At 40.9% G+C, this 25,907-nt stretch overlaps 3 protein-coding genes across 21 annotated transcripts in view; 2 read left to right on the top strand and 1 right to left on the bottom strand.

The window, feature by feature from the left end:
- Positions 1–25,907, bottom strand: part of MCF2L2 (MCF.2 cell line derived transforming sequence-like 2) — a 288,114-nt gene that overhangs the window by 98,193 nt on the left and 164,014 nt on the right. For all 7 annotated transcript variants that reach the window (XM_042233901.2, XM_027957913.3, XM_060419927.1 and 4 more), the window contains one exon: positions 21,598–21,683. In XM_042233901.2, coding sequence (XP_042089835.1) covers positions 21,598–21,683 — 86 coding nt within the window. The remainder of the gene's footprint in view (positions 1–21,597; positions 21,684–25,907) is intronic.
- B3GNT5 (UDP-GlcNAc:betaGal beta-1,3-N-acetylglucosaminyltransferase 5) lies at positions 1,333–18,355 on the top strand. Of its 3 annotated transcripts, XM_042233934.2 has the most exons (3): positions 1,333–1,523; positions 5,533–5,632; positions 14,458–18,355. In XM_042233934.2, the coding sequence occupies exon 3, from the start codon at positions 14,758–14,760 to the stop codon at positions 15,901–15,903; it is 1,146 nt and encodes a 381-aa protein (XP_042089868.1). In that variant the 5' UTR covers positions 1,333–1,523; positions 5,533–5,632; positions 14,458–14,757; the 3' UTR covers positions 15,904–18,355. The 3 variants fall into 3 exon arrangements, with proteins under 3 accessions (XP_042089868.1, XP_011953656.1, XP_011953657.1); XM_012098266.5 differs by lacking the exon at positions 5,533–5,632; XM_012098267.5 differs by lacking the exons at positions 1,333–1,523; positions 5,533–5,632 and adding an exon at positions 2,211–2,324.
- LOC101103203 (LINE-1 retrotransposable element ORF2 protein) overlaps positions 1,530–25,907 on the top strand; it is a 75,875-nt gene continuing 51,497 nt past the window's right edge. For 10 of the 11 annotated variants that reach the window (XR_006056554.1, XR_006056548.1, XR_006056547.1 and 7 more), the window contains exon 1: positions 1,530–2,589. Coding sequence is in view for 3 of the 11 variants with exons in the window: in XM_042233955.1 (XP_042089889.1) it covers positions 2,045–2,589 (545 nt within the window). In the remaining 8 variants the exon portion in view is untranslated. The remainder of the gene's footprint in view (positions 2,590–25,907) is intronic. The other variant, XM_060419946.1, reaches the window with a different exon arrangement.

The following is a 25,907-nucleotide window of genomic DNA, read 5'->3' as shown; positions in this document are numbered from 1 at the left end:
TGGATGGAGAAGCTGCAGTCCATGGGGTCACTAAGAGTCGGACACGACTGAGCGACTTCACTTTCACTTTTCACTTTCACGCATTAGAGAAGTTGAAATGGCAACCCACTCCAGTGTTCTTGCCTGGAGAATCCCAGCAATGGTGGAGCCTGATGAGCTGCCATCTATGGGGTCGCACAGAGTCGGACGTGACTGAAGCGACTTAGCAGCAGCAGCAGCAACAATAAATTAGCTTATTTATGGGTCACAGTCAGTGACTCCCTTACAAGTCAAAATACCTAAATGTTTCTATCTGTGATAAGACATGTCATGAGGTCTGAGTAGATAATAGGAATACTGGGTTTGAGTAGATAATAGCAATACTAAGCCACACTCTCTATAGGTAATATATAAAAGAAAATAATCGCATGGCTCCATATGCTAAGGAGCTAAAGAAAGCAATTACAACACCTCTTTAAAAATCTAGCTAGAAATAACAAGTACAATGTTGTGTTTACAGTTTCAAATTGATTCCATAATCTACTTTCAAGTCATTACCTGCCATTCCTTTTTTTAAAATTTATTTAATTCCTTTTACAATAACAAATCCAAAGCTTTTACTTTACTGAAGTAAAGGGTTAAATTTTTTTCTGTCATATTCTTAAATAATATTGTACAATTATAAAATCGTTCAAAATATCACCACTATTCAATGACAATATTTGTTCTATAAGGAGGATGCTAGAACAACATCTGGGGAATAAGTAACCAAACCCCCCAAAATGATTTGTTTATACTTTCCTCCCTTCAGTGGAAATTTATATTCTGATTTTGTCTACTATGTGTATTAAGTATTCTGAGTGGGGAAAACACCTCAAAGAGGACATTCAGGTGGATCCTGACTCATAGTTGATGATCTGAGAGTGAAGTGAAGTCGCTCAGTTGTGTCCGACTCTGCGACCCCATGGACTGTAGCCTACAGGCTCCTCCGTCCATGGGATTTTCCAGGCAAGAACACTGGAGTGGGTTGCCATTTCCTTCTCCAGGAGATCTTCCCAACCCAGGGATTGAAGTCGGGTCTCCCGCATTGTAGGCAGACGCTTTACCATCAGCCACCAGGCAAGTCTGATGATCTGAGTAAATAATCTCAATTAACTAAAGAGGTGTGGAGAAGCACTTCCTGGAGCTGCCTTGCACCGACAGGAATAGACAGGCCGGACGCATCACCTTCACCTACACGCTGGGGTGGTGGCTACCGGGCAGGCCAGGCTGGGCTTCGGAGTGACGCCAAGAGTGCAGGAAACGCAGCACGCTGCTCACGGGCCGCGCCCCTGCCCTCCGCCGGGAGCCCCTGATTGGGTCCCCCAGCTTTCAGCCGGCTCCAGCCCGCTTCCCGCTGGGGTAGCAAGCCCAGCCGAGAGCCAACTCCCCAGCCCCTGCCTAAAATTTAAAACGAGTAAGTTTTGTTCCGGAGACCAATGACTTTAGTTCCCATGCCGGCGGAGTGCCGACCTGCGATTTGGAAGTTTAAGGAGCTGGTCCTGGTGAGTTTTGCTTTACGTTTTCTTTGAAATGAAGCTGGGCTTGAAAGTAAACTCATTGCGGGGCGGAGTGAGTCTCTCCCACCGGCCCATTGCATTCCTGAAACGAACCGCTGTCGCAAAGCTGTATGCAGTAAAATTGAGTTTCCTTCTTTTGTCACTGAGGCCCCCTGAAGCTCGGAGCGGGGGTGCGTAAGCGGTGTGACAAGAGATCTTTTAAAGTCTAGCTTGCCCTTAGAACTCTCGCTCTGAAAAGGAAAATAAGGTGCTCAGAGAACTGCGGCTCAATCAGTCAAAACTTATCTCCCGTAGATGAGTAAACCGTTGCGTGTTCTGAACGAAAGGATCACTTGTCCAACAAATTCTGCCTCCTAATGCAGTGTATATGGAGATCAGTTGTTTCATATGGAATTAATATGTGTGATCAATCGTACTCTTTTTAAACTGCTCCGCATCCACCGCATCCTAACTGGGGCCCAGGCCGCCTGTAGGTGGAAATGTAGTCTTCTCTTCCGGATCACTAAATGGGGAAAGTTCCAGCCTGCTCGGCGGGGATAATTCGCAACTCCTCATCTGGTTTGTTCTTTGTGAGGGGAGACGGATTCCCTTGGTCCGCAGCAAGGGCTCCTGGCCGGCCTGGCCTCCGCCCCGCCCCTGCCCGGCCCGGCCGCCTCGCCGCGCCTCCCAGCCGGAGTGGCTCCCGGACTGCGGGAAAGGAGTCTGTTCTGCTTCGTCTGGACCAGGCGAGGTCGCCAGGGCCGAGAGGGGAGGAGAGTCGCTCGCACGGCGGCTCCAGGACTTCAGGTTGGAATGAGCTCTGGGGCCCAGGAGGCGAGGCTGTAGCTGACACCGGGCTTGGAGTCGGCTCGCGGCCCTGGTCCGGAGCGCGAGGCCAGGCGTCGGGAAGCTGGGGCCGCCCTATCCGCCGCGGGGCAAGGCTGCCCGCTGCCCGAGAGTACGGCGGGGAAAGAGGCACGTTCCCTCCCCGGGGCGCCTTTGTTCATTCGGGCCTGCGGGCGGGCGTTTGGCGACCGCGACCCTGGGCCGAGCCGCCATCCAGATGCAGCAGGTAGGCTGGGGGGCCCGGAGCTCCGGGGCGGGGGGTAGGGCGAAGTTCCCCGGAGCCGGTCCCCATTCCTACGAGCTCCAGCTAGGCGGCCGCCGCGCCGCGATGCCGAAACCGGCCGGAGCGCGGGAGCCGGGAGGGGAACGCCGCGCCCTGCCGGCCTCGGTTCCCGGCTGTGGGGCCCCCAACCTTGCGCCCACACCTAGGCTGCAGGGGTGAATTCGGGTAGAGATCCTGCGTCGTGTTAGAAGTTGGGAAACCGCCAGACAGGGGAAGCTTTCAGTGAGTTACTGGCTGGGGTAATACAGACAAGGAAGTAGGCGGGCGGGATAACTGGGAAACGAGACCTCTTTCTAAGCGGGGAGGTCCTGGCCACGCTTTCCTTTGACTTTGCCAAATTTTATTTTGCTTCCTGAAGTGACAGAGTCATTTGTTTACTCAGATGACCCTTACGTAGATCCACAGTAGCAACTTTTCATCCGATTCTGACTACACACCCTATATTTTTCGTTCCCAGGGTCGCTTTTCATAGGTTATGGGTCATGTTAAAAGGACACCAACGTTGTACCGCTCGGTGGCTGGTGGCGGCTTGAAGGTCGTATTTAGGGTAATCTCTAATGAAAGCACATACATTGGAACTGGATTTGTTCCTCTGTGCCTTTATTTTGGGAAACTTTGCCTGGTCCCTATGGGGGCAGGGAGAAGGATGTGAGAAGCTGAAACTGACCCAGAAAAGGAAGGTTGAAGGTAGTTGCATTAAGTGGTGGTGCTGAAAAGATCCTGTCCTGAACTTTCTGAAAGGGGGACTGGTTATAAGCACCTGAGGTTTTAACTTTCTCATAAGAAACTTACAGTGATTTTACATCTTGACCCTGTGCAGGGGTGGGGCTTCTTTTTGGAGTCAACTTTTTCTGTTAAAAACAATAAATTCAATATCTGAAATGTTTCCATTAAATACATAAATGATTCTCCACTCTTCCGCTTTCTCTCTCTCTCCCATCTCTTCTCCCACAGGGACTCCCCATGAGTGTTTACTGAGCCCCTCTGAGGATGAAGGTGACTCAGTTTGACTAACCTCAGTCTCCAGGGGCCCACTGTGACACCTGAAGATGGGAATGAGTGTTATGACAGGGAGAGTTCAAGCTGCAGCTCAGAGAGGCTGTTTCTGAGGAATGAGAAATGAGGGATGGTTAGGAGGCATAGATGATACTGCACTAAATGTTCTGACCACACACATACACATGCACAAACACAAATCATCAGAAGGTGGAGAAGAATTTTCAAAATTAAGTGCAAGCTTTAGCAAGGGAAAATGTCAACTTATATATTTCAATAAAATAGAGATAGAATTTCCCTTTTATAAAAGACTGATCCAAATGAGATTGTAAGAAAAGGAAATAACTTTCTAATTCTAAAATATAGAACAGCTTGAATAATAACTCATGGGTTTTGAAATGGGTCATCTTTTTAAATGGGTCACTTTGGCTAGAATCATTGCTCCCAGTGACTTTCAAATTGTTAGGGTAGAGTTCTTTCTGAGAACCAATTGCACTCTAATCTATATATCAGAACATAGGATGCGTAGAAAGAAACTAGGAGCAATTCTGAAGGAAACGTTGTCTTAAAGTAACAAAATGTATCCTTGTATATTTGGAACATTGTATATTCTCAACTGAATAAATTTTAGCTTTGCATTTTATGGCACATTATACTTTTTAGGGGAATACTTCCATAGCCATTATTTTATTTTCCATTATTGAAAATAAAATATTTTCCAATATTGAAATTTTCCAATATTGAAAATACTTCCATAGCCATTATTTTCCATTGTTGAATAATCTTGTGAGGAGAAATATACATTGAATCTATGTTCCAGAAATTGGGGAACAGCAAATTATTATAAGAGCTCAGCCATTAGATATAGAATTTCTACCAGCAAAGATTTAGCCCAAACAGTGTAAATCCAGAATTTTTTTTTTTTTGCAGTTTGCATATATAAAAGAGATAGAAGAATTCATATTTAAGGATAAGCAACTCAATCAGGTGAGATGTAAACTCTGAAAAAGCAAAAGTGATTTCTTTACATTTAAATGCTAGAAATTCAGAGACACCAGTAACTTATTTTTAAAATTTATCTTCCATTGTGCAGATTATAACACTGGAAGTTTTTTTTTTTTTTTTTTTTTTTTTAACAGAAAGGAATGTTCTTCTAAGTCTGCAGGCAATAAGCTCCTTAAATTCTAAGTTCAGGGTACTATTACACAGCTTAAGATTCCCTGAAATTTCATATTTTATCTCTTTTATTCCTTTTCTACAACTCTTTGGACAACTTTTTGATTGTGGTCTAAGAAAAGTAAGTTAAAAAGTTGACTCAGGCTTCCTTCTTTATATTTTACAGGACCTTACAATCTTTTGGCTGTGTCATTTGAAGTGTATTCTTAAGCGCTTGTGGGAACCATATTGTTCTTTCCTGTCAAGGATAATGGAAGACCATGTTCAATTAGGAATGATACCTTTGTTTTCAGTCACAACAGTGTCTGAGATGTCTTAATGGCTATTAGCAATCAGATCAGAACTTTGAAAAACTCATATCTAATAACAGTTTTTGAGGAGAATATTAAGAGTACCGCTCATCACTTTGAAAGGAAAATAACCCCTAAAGAATATCAGCCATCTATTAACTAAACCATCATGTAAAGATGTATGAACAATTTCTAGAGAAAGGAAATTAACATATATCGAACACTTGACCTGGACCACATTTTGTCAGTAGATCATCTAAAATGATCCTCAGAAAACACTGTTGGTACAAGGTTTAAAGACAAGTCAAGCTCACGTGACTAGTAAATGGGAGCACTAGGATAGAAATTATTTTTGTTCACCTTCGCACTTGATTTTTCTATTCTCTTGCCCACCTGCCCCCCACCCCCTCAACCCCACTGCCAGATTCCAGGTTGCACTGGAAGAATTTTTTACTCTGTTAGTGGATCTACACTGGATGCATCTCTGAAGCCCTCTCAGCATCCTGCCTGTGGCCTACCACACAGTATGTGATAAATTAATACTTGTTGAATGACTTAAATGTAGGTATTACCTACTTTCAGGGCTGTACAACATATTATCTAGGACAGGGCAGGTGTTTAAATGGCAATTTACTTATTATAATAAATGTTGATCAACTGGGATGGAAATGTGATATATGCGTATGTGTGTGTATCTTACGTTTTACACCATTATTTATTTTTTGTTTTCTGAACCCACAATCAAATATTGCATTCAGAACAGGAAATATGTTGCCACTGGATAACAGGCCAAAGTGTATAGCTTATATAGCAGGTTTATATCAGGTTATATTGTCACTATATTTTGAAATCAGTATTTTTCATATTATAATTTAACCTCAGCTGTGTATGACTCCTGTCCTTTCATCTCATCCAATACTTATTCATTGAATACTTGCTTAAAATATCCTCTCTGAGTCATGTACATTTTACTCTCTTCTCCTTCCCTACTTACTTTTTTCTTTACTTCCTTCTACCACTTTGAGGGCTTTCCAGGTGGCCCTAGTGGTAAAGAACCCACCTGCCAATGCAGGAGATGTAAGAGATGAGGGTCTGATCCCTGGGTTGGGAGGATCCCCTGGAAGAGGGCACGGCAACCCACTCCAGTATTCTTGCCTGGAGAATCCTATGGGCAGAGGAGCCTGGCAGGCTGCGGTCCACAGGGTTGCACAAAGTAAGACCTGACTGAAGTGACTTATTAGCACACATGTACCACTTTGAATCTCCTCCCTTAAATACTCCAATCTTCCATGTGCAGGAAAGACTTTTTGTACCCAAAGTGACTCAAATTGTCACTTGCCCATTGTCTGGTGCTACTGAGATCAAGGAGAGGAAGGAGGGAAACGAGATAGAAGGTTGGGAAAAGGGTATGTTACAGAGAAAATGAAAACAAGTTCTGGTGAAATGCAGGTGGTAGCAAAACATAAATGATTCCAAACTTCAGACAGGGAAGCAAATCTTTTCCCTTCTAGGGTTGGTTCTTTTGGTTCTGCCCCACCAGCTTCTCTGTCCTTCCATCACACTAGGAGTACAGCAAGAGCAGGTCAGGAATTCAGGGACAGGGCTGTAAAGGACCATCTGCTTTTGAGCTGCAACAGGGTCTGGAATTCATGGAGGTTACAGGGTTAACACCATGTCTCGGTGCCTCCGTTTCTTCTTCTGAAAAAGGGGGAGATAACTTCTCCCTCATAGGTTGTTGTGAGACTGAGAGAGTTACTGTCTATGTAAAGCCTTCTGAACAGATCCTGGTGCACACTAAACATACCATGTTAGCAACTGTTGCTACACTAGGCATAAGGAGAAGCTTGTTCCTTAAGTAGGCAAGAACAAAACTGACAAAAATCATATTTATAAGAACTGGCAACCCTGTCAACTCAACAAATATGCCTCAAGAATGAACACAGGAGGCCAGGCTTAGAAAAGCAAGTGTGTGACCGCTCCGAGACTCTCTTTATATTTCAGCTCTTTTGTTTCTTTCAAATTCTGTATAATCAAACTGGTTATTGGGAAATGTTAGCAACCTTTAATATAATGCCTCTGAAATATGATACTCTATAATGTCTCTGTCACCAGTTTCCTTAGTGCTTATCTTTACTTGGAGCCTGTCTTTACTTGTTTGTTCATTTTGCATTTTCTTGTCTTTAGTTTTCCCACAACCAGCAAACAGAAATTGACAACCATGTTTAACTTATAAAGAAACATATAGCATAGTTTATGTAAGTGGAGAGCAATTTACTAGATTCACACTATACATTTTATAACCAACTTTTCCCACTGTCTCAGATCCATGCTTGCAGAGCTGGAATTTAAAGCCTTCAGACTAACAGTGGATCAAGAATTAACTCTAAAATGTATTCTTTGTGGAGGAATAACAATTCCACATGACTTTTAATCTTTGCCCAGAGCTTGAGCTTAAATTTCATAGCTAGTCACAGTCACATAAACACTTAAAGATAGCTATTGCATGGAATGTGTCCTTTTTTTATAGCCTTATATTGAATACCCTTAAATTTGATTAAAGAATAAAATATAATTGAGAGAATATCTCATTTTTCCCACTTAAAATGTGAGTTGTACATTCACATTTCAGGTTGCCACCTTATTGAGCAAATAGAAAAAGAATTAGTGCTAAACAGTAACCAGCTGTGTTTCTTAGGACCAAATACTATTTTGCCAAGAAAAAAAAATCTATGAAGATCAAATCATAGGCTCTCTGGTAAATTCAGGGCTTTTTATACCTGATTTCTTTAACATGGCAGTTTGGTTCCTGAGGATTATCCTACCTATGTTTAATAGGGAATAAATGATCAGAGCAAGCCAGGAAAAAAAATACTTGGAATGTAAAACAAAATGTAACATAAAGATGAGAAAGAAAATGTTATCTTTCTTTCCTTTGAGTTATGTCTGGAAAGGAACCAAAAGTTATATCTCACATGAGACTTTAAGTCATGAAAACTTAAGCTTAAAAGTATCAAGTAGTGAGGCTTAAAAAAAAAAAAAAACTGTGACTTGCTGGAGGAGCAACATTATAGTCATATTTTTATCACTTTTAAATTTTGTGCCCCAAATGAGTGCTTCCCTCACCTCTCCCTAGCCTGGCCCCTGACGATGGTCAGTGTGCTTTATAGAGGGAACGGAGTGGGCTGCCCAGCCCGGGGAATTCCTGAAGAGGAAGCACACACGGGATGAGATGGTGACAAGTGTGTGATGTCTTTTACTTTTTCTATGGGGTAGGAAGGGAAGTTGTCAGCTAAGAGTGAGCATGACACTTCCTAGGAAGAGGGGGGAAGATCCAGCATGGCTGGTGGAGAGCCTGGGAGAGGGAGCAGCTCCGTAACAAGTGGAGGCCAGTCACACTGCACTGAGCACTCTGCCCACAGCTGGATGTCGCCATGTGTGGTGGCGCTGTCTGCCTTCTGTGTTATGTTTCTCCAGCAGCCTGGCAGGCATTATAGGAAGATGGGAATGACCCAAGGTCTGGGGTTGCTGGGGTGGAAGGACAGGAGCCAGGGACAAGAGGGCAAAGGTGCCGGGTGACCCTGCATCTGAGACAGGGAGGTGGGTAGAAGAAGAGTCAGGAGGTGGCTGGATGGGCCAGGGATGTTAGGGGGCAGGTAGGGGGTGGGCAGAGGATTCCAGATGAATGCTTAGAGGTTGTGGTTGAAGAGGGAGTGGACTAGAATTTGACACTGCAGAATAATGCAGTTCTAAGTAAAGCCACATAAATGACTTTTCCTGCCAGTAAGTTGTCTTCAGTGTGTGGGAGGGAGTGTGAACAAACATCTACACCATAAAACAAGGGCTCCTTGGACTTCTGAGTGTCACATGTCTTCTAGGTAAGATGTAGAAATACAGTTTCTCTAAGATTGGATGTTGTTAACGTATTACAATGGTGGTCTAAAATAGTGGTTAAGGAACAAATAGATGTTTCTTAATTAGAATCAAAAAACAAATAGACATTTTTGAATTCAAACCCACTGGCTTTCTCTAGTTAACATTACTCTGGTCTAGGTACAGTGCTGCTGCTTTTCCTGGAAGATGCCTTCCCCAACCCCGCCCACGCCCAACCTTGAGAGCACCCCTGTCTCCCAGCACAGCTCTCACTGTTTGCTCCAGGTCTGTCTTCCCACTTGAGTTCCATGACAGGCCTTGTCTGCCCTGCCTTCCAAATGTCTCTCTCGATCTTTGTTACCTCATCTTAACTTTCTGATGAACCAGCCCTTTAAAATAGTTTCTCTTTTCTTCGACTCCTCCATTTTCTCCTTTCCCTGAGTTGACGATTCCTCCAGGCCTTTGCTCAGCTCTTCTTCCTTGAGAGTTCACCCATGTTCATGGCCCCCATTGTCTTTATAACTCAGGGCGCCCACTGGACTTCAGTGCTGTCTGCTTCCAGGCTCAGATTACCTGCTGGACTTACCTACTTGCTGTCTCTCTTAATATCTCCATCAACACAGCTTAAAAGCAAATGTGTTGCCACCTCATTCCTGACTCAGGAAACCAGTTTTCCCTCCTTTGTCAGTAATGCTTGAACCTAGATTTTTCTCCTCTCCTTTACTCCCTGTCCCAGGTCACTCATCACATGCCACTGAGGCTTTTTTAAAAAGAATTATTTATTTTAATTGGAGGCTAATTACTTGACCATATTGTAGTGGTTTTTGCCATACATTGACATAAATCAGCCATGGGTGTACGTGTTCCCCATCCTGAACCCCCTTCCCACCTCCCTCCCCATCCCATCCCTCTGGGTCATCCCAGTGCACCAGCCCTGAGCACCCTGTCTCATACATCAAACCTGGACTGGTGATCTGTTTCACATATGATAATATACATGTTTCAGTGCTATTCTCTCAGATCATCCCACCCTCGCCTTCTCCCACAGAGTCGAGAAGGTCATCTTCATCCTTTCCTTCCCTCCCTACCTCCACCATCCTAGACTAGACCCTTTTTATCTCATCTCACTTCAGTATGTGTGTGCTCTGTTGCTCAGTCATGTCCAACTCTTTCGTGACCCCATGCACTGTAGCCCACAAGGCTCCTCTGTCCATGGGATTCTCCGGGCAAGAATACTGGACTGGGTAGCCATTCTCTTCTCCAGGGGATCTTCCCAACCCAGGGATCGAACCCCAGTCTCCTGCATTTCAGGTGGATTCTTTACAGGCTGAGCCACCAGGGAAGCCTGCCTGCTTCAGTACAAGGTCCTGATATTACCCAGGGTCTGATCTCCAGGAATCCTGCATCCTTCGTACCAGTGCCAGATTTCTGCATAAAGCTTAATAAATATTGACAAGGGAGTTATCACTAAAAACAAAAAGGACTTGCTGCCCTGGGCACTGCCTTCTCTGCCTTATTTTCAAGGTTCTCCATAAGTACACCCCGACCTCCCTGCTTTCAAATATCAATACAGGCCTGTTTCTCAAATATTTGCCATATTGTATTTCTTTCCTTTGTTGCCCGAAACTGCTTCCTTGTCCTTCTGCAACCACCTAAATCCTGATCATCCTAGACCCTTGTGATCTAGCTGTCACTGATTTCTCCTCCCGGGGACACTCCTATTGTGCCTAGAGCAGGTATGACCCAGATTGGTGCTGACATACAGAGTGAACCCTACTGCGACATGCCTGCTGTTGTCCAGGGGAACTGTGTTTCCACATGCATGCTGTGAGTCTTGTCTCAACTAGATTGTTGGTGCTTTCAGAGCAGAGACCAGAAAATATTACCTCATGACTGCCACCATGCCCGGTGTATTTCTATAGCAAACACACACACACTTGTAGGATTAACTGAAACATTGGACACTGAAATTAACTTAAACAACATTGAGGTTGTTTAACTTGAAATTAAAATGCCAACCTCATCATCTTAACTAAAACTTCAAAATTTGTAGCAGGTTCTGCATAATACTTTAGGATTACAAAAGTAAACTCAACAGAGAAATGAGTTGACAGCAGGAATGAAGTAGAAAAAAGTCAGGGTTCATTTTGGGAAACCTGTTAGCCTCTAGATGCATTAATTGTTTTGTTTTCTGTTTATAATCAGAGAAATTTGAAGAGCTCTCTTGTGAAGAAATATTCTTGAGTGGTTAAGGGGCACAGCTCCCAGACTGAAAAGTATTTGGGGTGGGGTCTGCCACATTCTTTTCTGATATTCCTACTCAACTTCTTATCCACTCAAACTTCTTATTCTTCTGACTACTTCCTTTAGGAAAGAGAAAACTGAGGATATCTTTACCTTCCTCTTAATCCAGACAGAAGCAAACCCCAGTTATATTCCAAGTATTTGCATATTTTCCCCTAAGCAGCTCTTTGTCCTGTTCTCTCATAGAGCCTTCCCTGTTTCGTATTTTCAGCAGGCTCTGAAGTCATCTGTAATTTTTGTATTCCCTCAGTAACAATACTTTGATCTTTGCTCCCGGTTTACAGATTGAGTCACTAAAGCAGAGTGCAGTGAGGGGTGCCTGAGGTTATATAATAAACCTGGCCCCAAACCGGGTAGCCCTGGTTTCGACAGTTGATTGGTCACCCAGTTGCACTGCGGGCACAAAGGAAGCTGCACCCACAGCATTCTGTTGTGGATGGTTGCTGAGCTCACATTCATTACTGGGATCGCTTTGTTTCCTGTTAGGTCCAGCATTTTCTTTCTCTAGGTCAGGCAGGCCTGTGGGCTTCACTGTAGCCCCCAGCCTAGCGCTGTGAATACAGAAGCTAGAAGATGTGCCTTAGAGAAGCTTTATGACAGTGTGAACCCAGAAGGGTGAGCCTTGATTGCCTGTGAATTGTCTCCATCAGCAACACCAGGGTTGGGCCAACATTGTTTAGTTTTAACAGATGAATTTAGATCACGGAGGTGCTTTTGCTTTTGGTTGGAAAAAGCCGTCCTAATAACTAAGTTCACTTTGGAGGAGTGGGGGTGTTCTTTTGTTATTAGAGAAGCCAAGTTCTATGAATTCCCAGATGTTCCCCTCATCACATCAGGGAGATTTGGTTGTGACTGATGTAAACAGTGGCTCCAAAGTTCAAGCAGCTGTGGGTGGAGAAACTGTGTCTTAGAACTTCACACACTGTGCTGAGCCTAAAGAAGTAGTGTGGGTTGTTGGCTTCATGACTAGTTCTTTGTCATTTTTCAGAAAACAGTTGTGACTCTTAGAGGCCAATTGGGAACAGTTGAAGGAGTATGGGAAAATGAGGGAAATATATACGTAGTGGGGTGGAAGGGGACAAAACAAATGTTATGGGCTGGCTGTTTGGTGATAGATAGTGATAGAGTGTTGTGCTATAGTTGTTCTCATCCAGATGAGCAATAGACCCATTCATGGGAGAGAGACAAGGGCCTCTATGAGTCCAGGGTGCAAGTGGGTGCTGGCAGAGTTGGGCGGGTAGGCTGATTGTCTAGCAAGAAGCTCCGGCTTGTAGACAACTGTGAATAGGTACAAAGCAAAGCTGCCCTTGGAACAGAGTAAGTGAAGCTGCTCAGAAATGGGAAGCTAGTTTTGCCTGTGGTTCCAAAGGTTACTCTTCTGTTTCCTTCCGGAGATCTCTTGGAATAGAAACAGCAAATTAGTTTCAATTAAGATTTTTCATAGAATTCTTAAACACTTAAGCTGTGTTAAACTCTGCCTTTCTCTGTTACTTTGCATGAAGCCTCCAGTTCCTTCTGTGTGTATTGTGGGAGGGGCAGAAGGCTGGGTCTTCAGAGGTGGGGCTTATCTAAGAGAGCACAGTTAAGACTGAGAGGAAGTGCCCCTCCCCCACTCCACCTCCCCAATGAAAGCAATTTTGCAAAGTGTAAGCAGATGCCACCATCAGAAACGGATGTTTCCTACTGTCTCTCACCCTTGTTATAGTTCAGTCACTGAGTCATGTCTGACTGTTTGCAACCCCATGCACTGCAGCCCGCTAGGCTTCCCTTGTCCTTCACTATCTCCCAGAGTTTTCTCAAACTCATGTCCATTGAATTGGTGATGCCATTCAACCATCTTGTCCTCTGTTGTCCCCTTCTGCTCCTACCTTCAATGTTTCCCAGCATCAGTCTTTTCCAATGAGTCAGCTTTTCACATCAGGGGAATTTTTGAAGCTTCAGCTTCAGTCCTTCAGTATCAGTATTGGAGCTTCAGCATCAGTCCTTCCAATGAATATTCAGGGTTGATTTCCTTTAGGATTGACTGTTTTGATCTCCTTTCAGTCCAAGGGATGCCCAAAAGTCTTCTTTTGTCCTACCCTAGAGCATTCATTCAGTCCGGAATGACCACCCAAACCAAGGGGCAAATTACCAATATTGATCTAGCCCTTATAGCAGTATTCCTCACTTTTTTGCATTTTACTTTACAACAGAAATGCATTTTACTTTACAACCCTGAAGGTATTTACACACAAAACTTAAAATTTCACAAAATGATACCTAACTACTTTCAATGCACTCTGCCGTTCTCTATTATGCTTTTCCTTTTTCTTTCTTTTTCTTTTTTAAAGCTTTTGTGGATTCCTAAGTGGTGCTAGCAATTAAAAAATCTATACCCTTAGGGATAAAAGTTTACCTGTGCTGATCTCTGAATTATCACTAAGGCTTGGTTCTGATCTCCTGCCCTCCTTGGGCTTTTTGCAAGCCTAGCTTGTGCAGTTATCACCCTTGTGTAGAGTTACGTTGGGCGACAGGAAATACAGCTGGGTGTGAAAGGCCCCACCACCCAGGTTAGGCCAGTACTGCCTGGTGCTCTCAGTGTATGCAGTTATTTTTGAACATGTTAAATTCGAGGTGCCTGTGGAGTTTCCAGAAGGAAAAGAACAGAAACAAGATGACTGTACAGAAATGCCACTTTGGTTAGAGAGTTGGGACTGTGCTTTTGAGAAGCATATCTCAACTTCTTGATTATGAATCTTGGTTTGAAAAAAAAATATTACTCCTATTTCTGCCTTGTCTGGGACAAGCTTTAATGTATGAACTTTCGTTTCATTGAGTATTGTTCCTTGAACTATATAGCTGCTTTCATTGTGACTATATTCCAAGTCAATATATTCATGGACATACCCATTTAAGAAACTTGAACTTTAGGTGACAGACATTTTGGAGATTTTCTTCCTAGGCTTGAGAAGAGAAAAGGGTCTTTGTATTCTGAATGCGAAGAAGGTAGAGGGTGGTTCTTTCCCTTTCCTTGGATTCCCCTGAAAAAATAAACAGCTGTATGCGTCTACTCAACACCAGCTGCCCCATCACATTTTATCCAGATCAGTCAGGTTACATATTGTTTTTAAGGATTCTTTCTGGTAACTCAGTAATCCATTCACTTGTAATTTTTTTCTCTTCCTGACTCTAATAGGTTGCACTTAACTTGCACAAAAAGGACTACACAGAATAGCTGCGTAAGGCCAATCCTTGAACTTAATGAAGGATGTCAGAGTGGGAGCATTCTGATGTGCCAGCGTCATTCTGCAGTGTGTTCCGTTCTTTTGCAGTCTCCGAAAAAAATGGTATTAAAAGAAAATATTTTATGAAATAAGGAGCTCCTTTTACATTTTTAATGACCAACATGGACATCTGTTCTACAGAATACACAGTCCTATGGTTTTGAAGAAGCAAGCACTTGTTTATAACTGACCCTAAATAAAAACAGACCTGGATGGACGTCAGAATGTTTGTTAGTGGCAGGAGAGTAAAAAAATGGCAGTTTATTCAGTTATTTGCCACTTGTTTTGTACTAAGCCTGATGTTCTTCTGGATATCGATCGATAATCACATCGTGAGCCATATGAAGTCCTACTCTTACAGATACCTCATAAATAGCTACAATTTTGTGAATGACAGCCTGTCTCTTAAGCGCAGCGAGGAGGGGGTTCCTCGTTACCAGTACTTGATTAACCATGAGGATAAGTGTCAAGCGCAAGATGTCCTGCTCTTACTGTTTGTAAAGACTGCGCCTGAAAATTACAATCGCCGTTCTGCCATCAGGAAAACATGGGGCAATGAAAAGTATGTTTGCTCTCAACTTAACGCCAACATCAAAACTCTGTTTGTCTTAGGAACACCTTCTGACCCACTGACAAGAGAAAGACTTCAGAGAAGGCTGGTTTGGGAAGATCAGATGTACAGTGATATAATTCAGCAAGACTTTGCTGATTCTTTCTATAATCTTACTCTTAAATTTCTTCTCCAGTTCAGTTGGGCAAATCGCTTTTGTCCACATGCCAAATTCCTCATGACTGCTGATGACGACATATTTATTCACATGCCAAATCTTATTGAATACCTTCAAAGTTTAGAACAAATTGGTGTTCAAGACTTTTGGATTGGTCGTGTTCACCGTGGTGCTCCTCCCGTTAGAGACAAACGCAGCAAATACTATGTTTCTTATGAAATGTACCAGTGGCCTGCTTACCCTGACTATACCGCTGGAGCCGCCTACGTGATCTCTGGTGATGTGGCTGCCAAAGTCTATGAGGCATCACAGACACTTAACTCTAGCCTTTACATAGACGATGTGTTCATGGGCCTCTGTGCCAATAAAATAGGGATAGTACCACAATACCATGTGTTTTTTTCTGGGGAAGGTAAAACCCCTTACCATCCTTGCATCTATGAAAAAATGATGACATCTCATGGGCATGTAGAAGACCTTCAGGACCTCTGGACGGATGCCACAGACCCAAAAGTAAAAACAATTTCAAAAGGTTTCTTTGGTCAGATGTACTGCAGAATAATTAAGATAGTTCTCCTTTGCAAACTGACCTATGTGGATACATATCCCTGTAGGGCTGCCTTTGCCTAATAGTACTTGAATGTTGTATTTTATCACTGTCACTGAGCCAAACCTGGATAAAGAAACTTTTAAATGTTTGTCTATACCATAAGTGAAATGAATATGAAGAACAAAGGAATATTTTGAAAGTCCAGTCTATCAGAATGTTTCTTTGATTCTAGAAGCCCTTCAATATAACTTACCTACTTCATTGCCTAAATTCATTTCAAGGGATTTAGATTTAGACAAGGTTCATATGAAAACAAAACTAAAGGGAATTTCAAGTTATCAGTACCATGTGTATATTGGAGGAGTAGAAAAGTTATTAAGGTGCCTAGGTGTTAGGATAACTGCTTTTGGAAAATACCAAGTAAATGTATAGCATAACATTTCAAAAAAATGGATATGTTGCTGAACCAGGTACTTATTAAAGAGCACTTGAGGGAGTTGGTGGGGGCAAGGGAGGATTGGCATGGAAGAAAGTACATGAACCTGGTCAAAGAAAGTTTCCTCTTCTTCAGAGGAGACTTAGGAGAAGATACACAATTTCTTTATAAATCACCAAATCATTTACTGTCACATTCATGTAGCTGTTTTAGCTGGACAGTATTGGAGTCATTTTAAATATATTTATATATTTTTTCAAAGTTTAATGTGAAATTTGAGAAGTCATTAGCTCTATCCTAACTAGTACTTTATTATGTTTTTTTTAATTATTATTAGACAATGACACAAAACATGGACAGTGTCTTACTCAGAGGGTCCTTTGCTAGAGATAAATCATTGTTAATTCAGATAGGTTGATTTTATCAATAATTTAATGAAATTTCAACTGGTTTTAAAATATTCAGTATCAGTCTGTTTTTAAGGCAGCTATTTGAATGTAGTTTACATAAAGGAATATAATAATGGAGAAGAATTCAAAAAGAAAGATGGAACATTATGAGACTCTTTTCTCCATAATTTATAAAATAAAAGTTTTAATGTCTAAATTGTATTAATTACTAAAATCAGCCCACCCCTCTCCAACAGGGTCTCATAAACCAGTTGGTTTTGAGTTTAGCTGTTAAAACTGAGAGTATTAAACATCAAAACTGTAGTAGCTAAAAAAATGTATTCTTTCATCAAAATGACTATCAGAGGTAATATTCAACTTCTAAATATTTCAGAATGAAAGTGATAGAAAAGTCACCTGAATGAAGTTTAAAACATTTGTAAAGCTGTATGTTCCTTGTAATAAAAGAGATATGGCTGAGATCCAATATCGGAAGTTAGATTTATTTTACATGGCAGGATGAAAATGTGGCTATGATACAAACAACCTCTCCTCACTACAGAAAGAACTAGGTGAGGTCTGTTGTTAGGGGGATTATATGAAAGGCAAAATAATGACTTCAGCAAAAGCAGTTAAACTGATTATAAACCCTTTGTCTGCAAAGGTGTTAGGGAAAACTAAGATGTATCACTTGAAATGATGACATCTGAAACACACAAAAAAACTAAAAAAGAATTCTCAGTATACATAACTGGATGATGATGATATAGAAATATATATATATATATACACATATATATATATAATTTGTTGCAGGTAGCTTTTCATTGTTTACAGAAACTTTTTGTTAATTTTTTCTATTTTGAAAATCAAAGCTTGTTTACATTGATTGTTCAGATAATTTAGCATTTTTAACTCATGTCAAAACTATGGTGTCAAACATTCTGGTTTGTAGTTAGTTTCAGAGTAGATTCAGAGTTTTTAGATCATTACAATTTAAATTTTCTGACCAATTTTAAAAACTGTAGAGAACAAAAGCGCATTTTGGCAAAGCAGGTTTGTAATTAATTTTTATTAATTGATCCTTTAATACCATTTGTCCTTTGGTCATATATATGCCCTGTGTATCTGTACTTGTAACTGTTTAAATTTGCTATTGGTTGAGAACATCCGTGTCTCTGCCCATCAAAATGATCTTGTTTACATCAATACTTTTGTGAAACAGTTATTTATTTGTGAAAGAGCTCCCTTCAGTTGTGTTCATCTTTTATTTTTCCTTGACACAGAATGAAACATTTAAACTTAGAGGAAATATGAAGGCACTTCCTTTTTTAAATAAGGAAATTGCTAGATACTTCCTTCATCAGACTTAAAGTACTGAGAAGAATAATTGTAAATAAAGGATTCCAACCTTTTAAAAAGGAAGGAAAAAAAAAACTTTTTGGTGCTCCAGTGCAAGGCTATCTTTAAAAGTCATCAATAAAGGGAAAATAAACTTTCAGGCTGGATGATCAATTGATGGTTATATACAGTATTATTGCTAAACACTTTTTACCTCTTGGTTGGCTTGCATCTATTTTCCATATTATTAATTTTATACCAAAATGTTATTTATATTATTTGAATTTTGCTCTTATATGGCAAAATAATTAGAGGGTTTTTAAAAATAAATCTATGATTTCCAATAAACAACTTGAAAATTGTCAACAGATGTGTATTTTCACAAAGGCTTTTAAACTCCTGGGTGAACACTATTTGTTTATGTCATCAACTGGTTCTGTTTAATGTCAGAGAAGCCTGTAATACGTGTTCTTAATCCTATTTCCTGTTCAGACTTGCTGCTGTGCCCAGGATAGAGGATTGCTGTGTTCTCTGCATTGTGGAACCATCTAAAGTGCTTCTTTTGTTTGTTGAAAGGTTTATTCTGGAATGTCTAAGTGCGGGAAGTCTTCTCTCCTAATAGACTGTTCAGGAAAAGATGAAATAAGAACTATAGCTGTAGTGCCTTAAGACACCATTTTCCTTTTATTTGGTGTCATTAACTAGCCAAACGTTGGTTCAAATTTAGCCCTAGTCTCTTAACATTAGGAATGTTCTTAGGCCTGCTCTGCAGCGTTTAGTGTTTCAGTAGATTTGTACATAGTATGTGATCATCTGCTTTGCACCTGATTCTTTCTTGATTCTTTATCATACTAGATGGTGTGGTTCAATATATATTTTTAAAATTCAGAAGCATCTGAATTATTTGGTTGCAGCAGAACTTTTTACTTGTGAGGCATGGCTGGGGTGTTTATAGTTGGGACTAAAATGATAATTATGAGGAAGAGTTGAGTTGACCTGTATTTGGGACTTTAATTGAATACCACAGCTACAATGAGAATTAGAACAGAGAACTAGTGATATACAGGGTTATTCGTTCTTCTGTAATAATGAGAGAAATGTTAGATGTCTCCGTAACTATGTTTATCCTGCAGTGGGACTAGCCTCAGCTTTCATTATGATGTTACTCTGCTCCAGAACTGAAAGGCTTCTTACTACCTCCAGCATCAAATCCAATCTCTTCTACCTGGTTTTCAAGGTTCTATCTAATCTTCTCTTCCTCCTTCACTCCTTGTAGCCACCATTACCCATTACAAATTTCACTCATGACCAACCTTACCTTGCATAAACTGGTTTCCCTTTTCAGGAACACTTTCTCCTGAAGCTGTTGAAATCTTATATCTACAACCCCAATTCTGATCTTCCATTAAGCGTCTCCTCCCCTCCCTCTAAAATATATACTGAATCACATATATTATTGTGCTACCTAGGAATCATTTCATGTGTTTTTTCCCTAGCTAAAATGTAAGTTCTGAAGTTAGGGACTATGCCCAGTATTATCACAAAATGCTTAAAATCATTACTTTTTCCAAATATAATAAAGTAATGTTATTCTGGCAAGCCATGCAAATGTGAAAAGAGATTAATTATTCAGAACCCTTAATGGACATTGTTATAACATTTTGCCTGTACTATTTAAAAGTTTATAATTTATTCAACAAAATCTGAATGCTTACTATATGCCAAGCATATACCTATCCAACTGTAGCCCAACAAATTTATATTAGTTATACATTAAAAACTCAAAACTGTAAAATCAAAAGTAAAAAAGGAAATACAGATTAAATTGTTACAGCAAAGGTGTGATCTTATAGTAGTTATTCAAAGCTTCTGGGAGGACAAAATGAGTAATCTTACAGTTTCTCCTATCTCCTGCTCAATCCACTAGCTAATTTGGCCTGTTCTCAAAATTCTTTTGTAAGAATCTTAGATATTTTTGTTTCATTAAATGCTGTAACTTTTCCTATTTGTATTTCTCATTAGAAGTATGATTTAATCATTGCTTTGTGGCACAGTCGGTAGAGAATCTGCCTGAAATGCAGGAAACCTGGTTCAATCCCTGGGTTGGAAGGATCCCCTAAAGGAGGAAATGGCAACCCACTCCAGTATTCTTGCCTGGAGAATCCCATGGATAGAGGAGCCTAGGGGGCTACAGTCCATGGGGTGTCAAAGAGCTGGACATGACTTAGTGATTAAACCACTACTATAAATTAATATAATAATTCACCAATTAACTTAAAGCATTCACTATAAGACAAACTATAATGATAAAAGTAAATGTGGTTGTAGTAATAGAGAAGTCCCCAATGATATCCTGTCAATTAAGGAAAACAACAGAACACATTGCCAAGTGGTTCATCTCAGATACAACCCAACCTAACACACTTTCAGATATGCTGAATTGCACCTTTTACTATAACTCAAAGGTATATTTCAACCAGTAAGAGCCCACATGTTTCCTTGAATAGTTTAAAGGGAAAGAATAGCAAGTAGTCTAATTAAACTAATATTAGCTTTAATCAAGAGGCGAGTTCCGAAAGATATCTGTTCATTGCATTACAAGCATATTTATGGAGGCCTGCTAAGAGCCAAACATGGTAGACTCTGGGCGATAAAAGCAGCTCATAAGGGAGTTTATGCGTCAAATGGTGTCAGAAAAACATGACAAATGCTAGATTAGAGGTAATGATGAGGATTCTGAGTATAAAGACTTTTAAAAAGTGAGTTTCTTCTCATGCTTTTGGTCTTCAGTTCAGTTCAGTTGCTCAGTCATGTCCAACTCTTTGTGACCCCATGGACTGCAGCAAGCCAGACTTCCCTGTCAATCACCAACTCCTGGAGCTGACTCAAACTCATGTGCATTGAGTCGGTGATGCCATCCAACCATCTCATCCTTTTTGTTAACTGCCATAATTTAGGCTTTCTGATCAAGAGAGCATTCATATGCATGCAGACACCTTTCTGTAGGCCAAAAATAGCATCTGTGCTGCTGTCTAGTCATTCAATTGTGTCGACTCCTTTGTGTCAATACAATCAATACCCTTAGACTGTACTCTCCCAGGCTTCTCTGTCCATGACATTTTCCAGGAAAGAATACTGGAGTGGATAGCCATTTCCTTCTCCAGGGGTTCTTCCTGACCCAGGGATAAAACCTGCATCTCCTGCACTGCAAGGCAGATTCTTTGCCACTGAGCCACCATGGAAGCCCCCCAAATAGCATTACATTTGTATAAATTGTGTCTCTGGGGAACCTATATCCTTTAAATGCTTTAAAATCAATAATTCATATTAGGAATAACTTCATTTACAATTTTCTTGATAATCAGTGTTTTTAAAAAGCCTTTGAAGGTGCCATTTTTCTTCTCCTGCTTGTTGCTTTTATGAAATTCATGAATTTTCTTCATGGGTAAATAATGAAGGTTAGTTAATATACAGAATAAATATGTGAATTTATCTAGGAAAGATTAGTTATGAGATTTAAAAGCGAGTATATCCCACCTTCCTCCCCCCACCACACTCACCCCTTTAAAGGGTTAAAATGACTTCTGCAAAGGGATGTGCAATCTTACCTGCTGGGAGAAAGATTTTTGGAACTGTCAGGCTGCTCTGGCTCAGGGTTGTCTGCATCATGACTGCTTTCAAGTATTTCTTCATTCTAAAGTGAAAGAAATTTTGGTAAGATCATCTATTTGTTTGGGGAGGAGGGCTCTTACCTATATTTTTCTATTCCCAAATGTCTTCTATTTCTTTGGTAAGAAATCAAGGTCTGGAGAAGTTGTGACCTGCTCAAGCTTAGAAAGAGAGCTAAAGGCAGAGATAAGTCTGGGGTCCACTTTTCACAGGCTGGTAATCACAAGTCTGTTCTATCACACTGCCTCCTTGGGCAGTGCAGAGTGGTCACCAATGTAGCTGGTAAAGCCAGCTGATAGTTGGAAGTCCTGCTCCACTATGAGCCACCTCTAAGACCTTGGGCAAATTCACTGAATCTCTTGATTTCCTCCCCTAGAACAGGGACCCCATGCAACTGCCTGCCTTGGCCAGGCACAATAATAACCACTTGCATGAGCTGTCTCACAACAGAAGGTCCTGATAAGGAACAAAGTGCTGCTTCCGAGAGAATTTGAGAGGGGCCCAAAGGAAGGAGGAGGTGCCAATCCATAATATGTCCTACCAACCTCCCAGAAACCCTTATGCTGGGATACATCTTAGCTGAGAAATGTCTGTGCCGCCAGGAAGGACCTTAAGTCAGACTAAATATGGGCTAAGCAAGATGACTGGCCAGAGAGAGCCCAGAAAGGTAACCCCCTTACCATAAAACCTGAGAGTCACATGGCAGGTTTCCCTGGCTTTGTTTCCCCTGCTACTCTCCACTCAAGCGCCTTCCCAAAAAGCTCTCTTGCTCTGTCAGTACGTGTGTCTCCTTGGACAATTCATTTCCGAGTATTAGAGCCCACTCTTGGGCCCTGTAAGTGTGTGTGGGGGGGTGGTTCCCCTTCTGATAACAGCACTATCTGCCACATAGTGTTGTGGATCCTTTTCAGAATAACACTGGGCATTTAATTCTCAAGAAGAAACAAGACCCCTACTGAATTTACTTTCAAAAAAATATAATTTTAACAAGGACGTGAATTTGTGTATCATACTGATAGCGACGGAAGTATTGTAATAAAGGTATTAACCAATAATGAGCAAGTAAATAATTAGCCAGCATTTGAGTTCTTCCTGCCTGCTAGGTTCTGTTTAAATGAGTTATTTTATACTGTCACAAAAGAGAGTAGAGATTTAGAAGGGGCCCTCTTGCAAAAGTATCCTTAAGGGAAATTTAATGAATAAACATAAAGATTCCTTGTAATTTGAGCTAACAGTTGAAGGATGAGCTTTGCCCAGTCTCAGATGAACTAACTTGCAGAACAGGTCAGAGCGACAGGCTGCTCAGATAGATGTAGACAATGCAAGAGAATCCTCTATCTGGATTAGCAGAGAGCAGTCAAGTTAAGGTTGTATTATTATCCACAATGCAGACCACAGAAACAGCAATTTAAAAATGTTCAGTGTATGAAAGAAAACCAAGGATTTTCTATCCTTTTATAGATATCTTCCCAAAGTGAAGTGAAGTGAAGTGAAGTCGCTCAGTCGTGTCCAACTCTTTGCGACCCCATGGACTGTAGCCCACCAGGCTCCTCCGTCCATGGGATTCTCCAGGCAAGAATACTGGAGTGGGTTACCATTTCCTTCTCCAGGGGATCTTCCCGACCCAGGGACCGAACCCAGGTCTCCTGCATTGGAGGCAGATGCTTTAACCTCTGAGCCACCAGGGAAGCCCAAACCTGGTATCATATCCAGAAAGCAGGCTAACAGATAAAGGATTTGAGATACTAGCTTTGCTAATTTAGCTCTAAAATATAAGAACAATCTTCCATTCTGGTTCATATTTTTTCTTTTAGTATAGGGTATCATTTCAATGAGAATCTAAATTTTTAGTTCATTTGACCAGAGACTAGAATTTATTTTTCGTTTCAATCATATACAGAAGTAAATACCAGTCCTTGGCTTCAAACCAATCTAGGTATTTTTGCCACACTATCAAAGCTCTTTCTTCACATTTTCTATGTAATGTTGAGCTAATTACTATGGCAGTTAATGTTACACTGCATCCCTTTCTAGTTCCTCCTCTGTGATGCTACCACGACAAAAACACCCACTAGACTTTGCGCTCCAGCCTTATTCACCTTTGAATCCACAACATGCAATACCTTCAGAAAGAGTAGCTATCATTATTAACAAAACTCCCTCTCACTGTAAAACTCGCTTATACTTGTGAAATGAACTGTGCTCTTTCTAACTCTAGTGATCTATTGTTACTATAGTGGATTGTAGAGTCTCTTATTTCATGACAACCTGTTATAGATGGAAAAATAACAGTGACTCAAGGTGCAGGTCGGAAATTTGTCATCTTTTATACAGAATGATGATGCCCCTCTAATTTACAGACTGTCATGTACGAGAGGACTTCACAGGGTTGCTGAAATGCCTGGATATGGACTTGGTTGTGTCAACCTATGTTCTTATGGCCACATGTCAGACAGTTGGTGTTAGGGTGGAGGGAGAGTCCTCTGTCAATCAAGGTTGATGGAATACAACACCCATGTTTTTGAGGATATATGGGAAGGACCCACATCAGATCTGGGGACTCTTTTAATGACAGCCTGCAGTTACCTGCACTATATACCAGTGTTTTGCTAAGGTTTAGATGGATTAGTTTTGGTGCAGTGGCTTTCAAAATCTGACCACAGTCCACAGGAAAAATGTTTACATAATAACACTTACACACATATATTGTGATTTACAGTTGAGAAATTGATATTTGGTTTTCATTCTATTTCTAGCACAGAGCTCCTAAAATTTCCTGTGTTAAGAGTGTCTTGATATTTATAACAAATCTCTTTCAACCACACTTGGGTTTATGTTAATGAGGTAACTTTTAGGAAGCACCTAGCCAGTTTCTCAGAAGCACAGGTGACAACTGGTGTTTGCCTTTGGCCTCTGAAGAGGCTTGGGAGTAGTCTTAATAAGGATGAGTCCTCATTGTTTGGAATCTGATGCTGTCTCCAGGTAGACTGTGTAGAACTGAGTTAATTGTTTGGTGGCATTGGAAAAAACATACAACAGATGTACATGTAACTGAAAACTGTTTGTGTGATTTTGTGATTGGATATATTCTATTTTAAATTCTATCCCATTGCACTCTATTCTTTTTATTTATTTATAAATGCTAGTAAACCCACCTGAGTTCACTGTTACCACTGTGACCTATAATTTCAAAATCTCTTCAAGAGTGAAAACTGAGTGAAAAACATACAAACTGAGGCATGAGAGGTAAATCTGGGAGGGAATTCCCAGCTTATTATTTTTTTTAAGTGGCCTTGGGTAGCACCTTACTTCTCTATGAGTAAAATAGGTGTAATAACATCTATATCAGAAGGTTATTGTGATTGTTGTTATTCAGTCGCTCAGTCGAGTCCAACCCTGTGACCCCAGGCTTCCCTGTCCTTCACTATCTCCTGGAGTTTGCCCAACCTCATGTCCATTGAATCAATGATACCATTCAACCATCTCATCCTCTGTCGCCCCCTTCTCCTCCTGCCTTCAATTTTTCCTAGCATTAGGGTCTTTTCCAGTGACTTAGCTCTTTATAGCCAAAGTATTGCAGCTTCAGCCTTAGCATCAGTCTTTCCAATGAATATTCAGGGTTGATTTCCTTTAGGATTGACTGATTGATCTCCTTGCTGTCCAAGGGATTCTCAAGAGTTTTCTCCAGCACAATTCAAAAGCATCAGTTGTTTGGTGCTCAGCCTCCTTCATGATCCAACTCTCACATCCATACATGACTACGGGAAAAACCATAGTTTTGACTATATGGACCTTTGTTGGCAAATATTAAAATACTTAGCACAAAAGTAAAGGTTAATAAATGGCATTTATGGTTGGTTCTTTAATATCTACTGGGTGGAGATTACAATAGGCAATTATGTAATGCACTCAGCATGCTGATCTTCAGTAATTGCTGAGCAGTTGCTACCTGCTCATGTATAATAGAGCCCCCACATTTGTCAGTAGCTGGGAGATGTTGGCCATGTCACTTAATCTTCCTGGGTGTCCATTTTCTTCTGTGTAAAATGAGGGAGGTGAGTAATTTGGCAATTAAATGTTCCTCTGTTTATAATATAAAATATCAACATAGGTGTTATTGCTTCCAATTTTGAGATGAAAGCTAACCTACAGCTAGAGTACTTTTGGGAAACTTTTGAATTAAGCTTCCTGAAAGCTCTATGAGGAGGAGAACATATACAAATAAATGCTTACTTTCAAATATTGGTCC

This window comes from Ovis aries, chromosome 1 (genome assembly GCF_016772045.2).
Source record: "Ovis aries strain OAR_USU_Benz2616 breed Rambouillet chromosome 1, ARS-UI_Ramb_v3.0, whole genome shotgun sequence".
Taxonomy (NCBI): Eukaryota; Metazoa; Chordata; class Mammalia; order Artiodactyla; family Bovidae; genus Ovis; species Ovis aries.
Note: the sequence above shows the minus strand (reverse complement) of the source record. Positions and strands in the feature narration are given on the sequence as shown.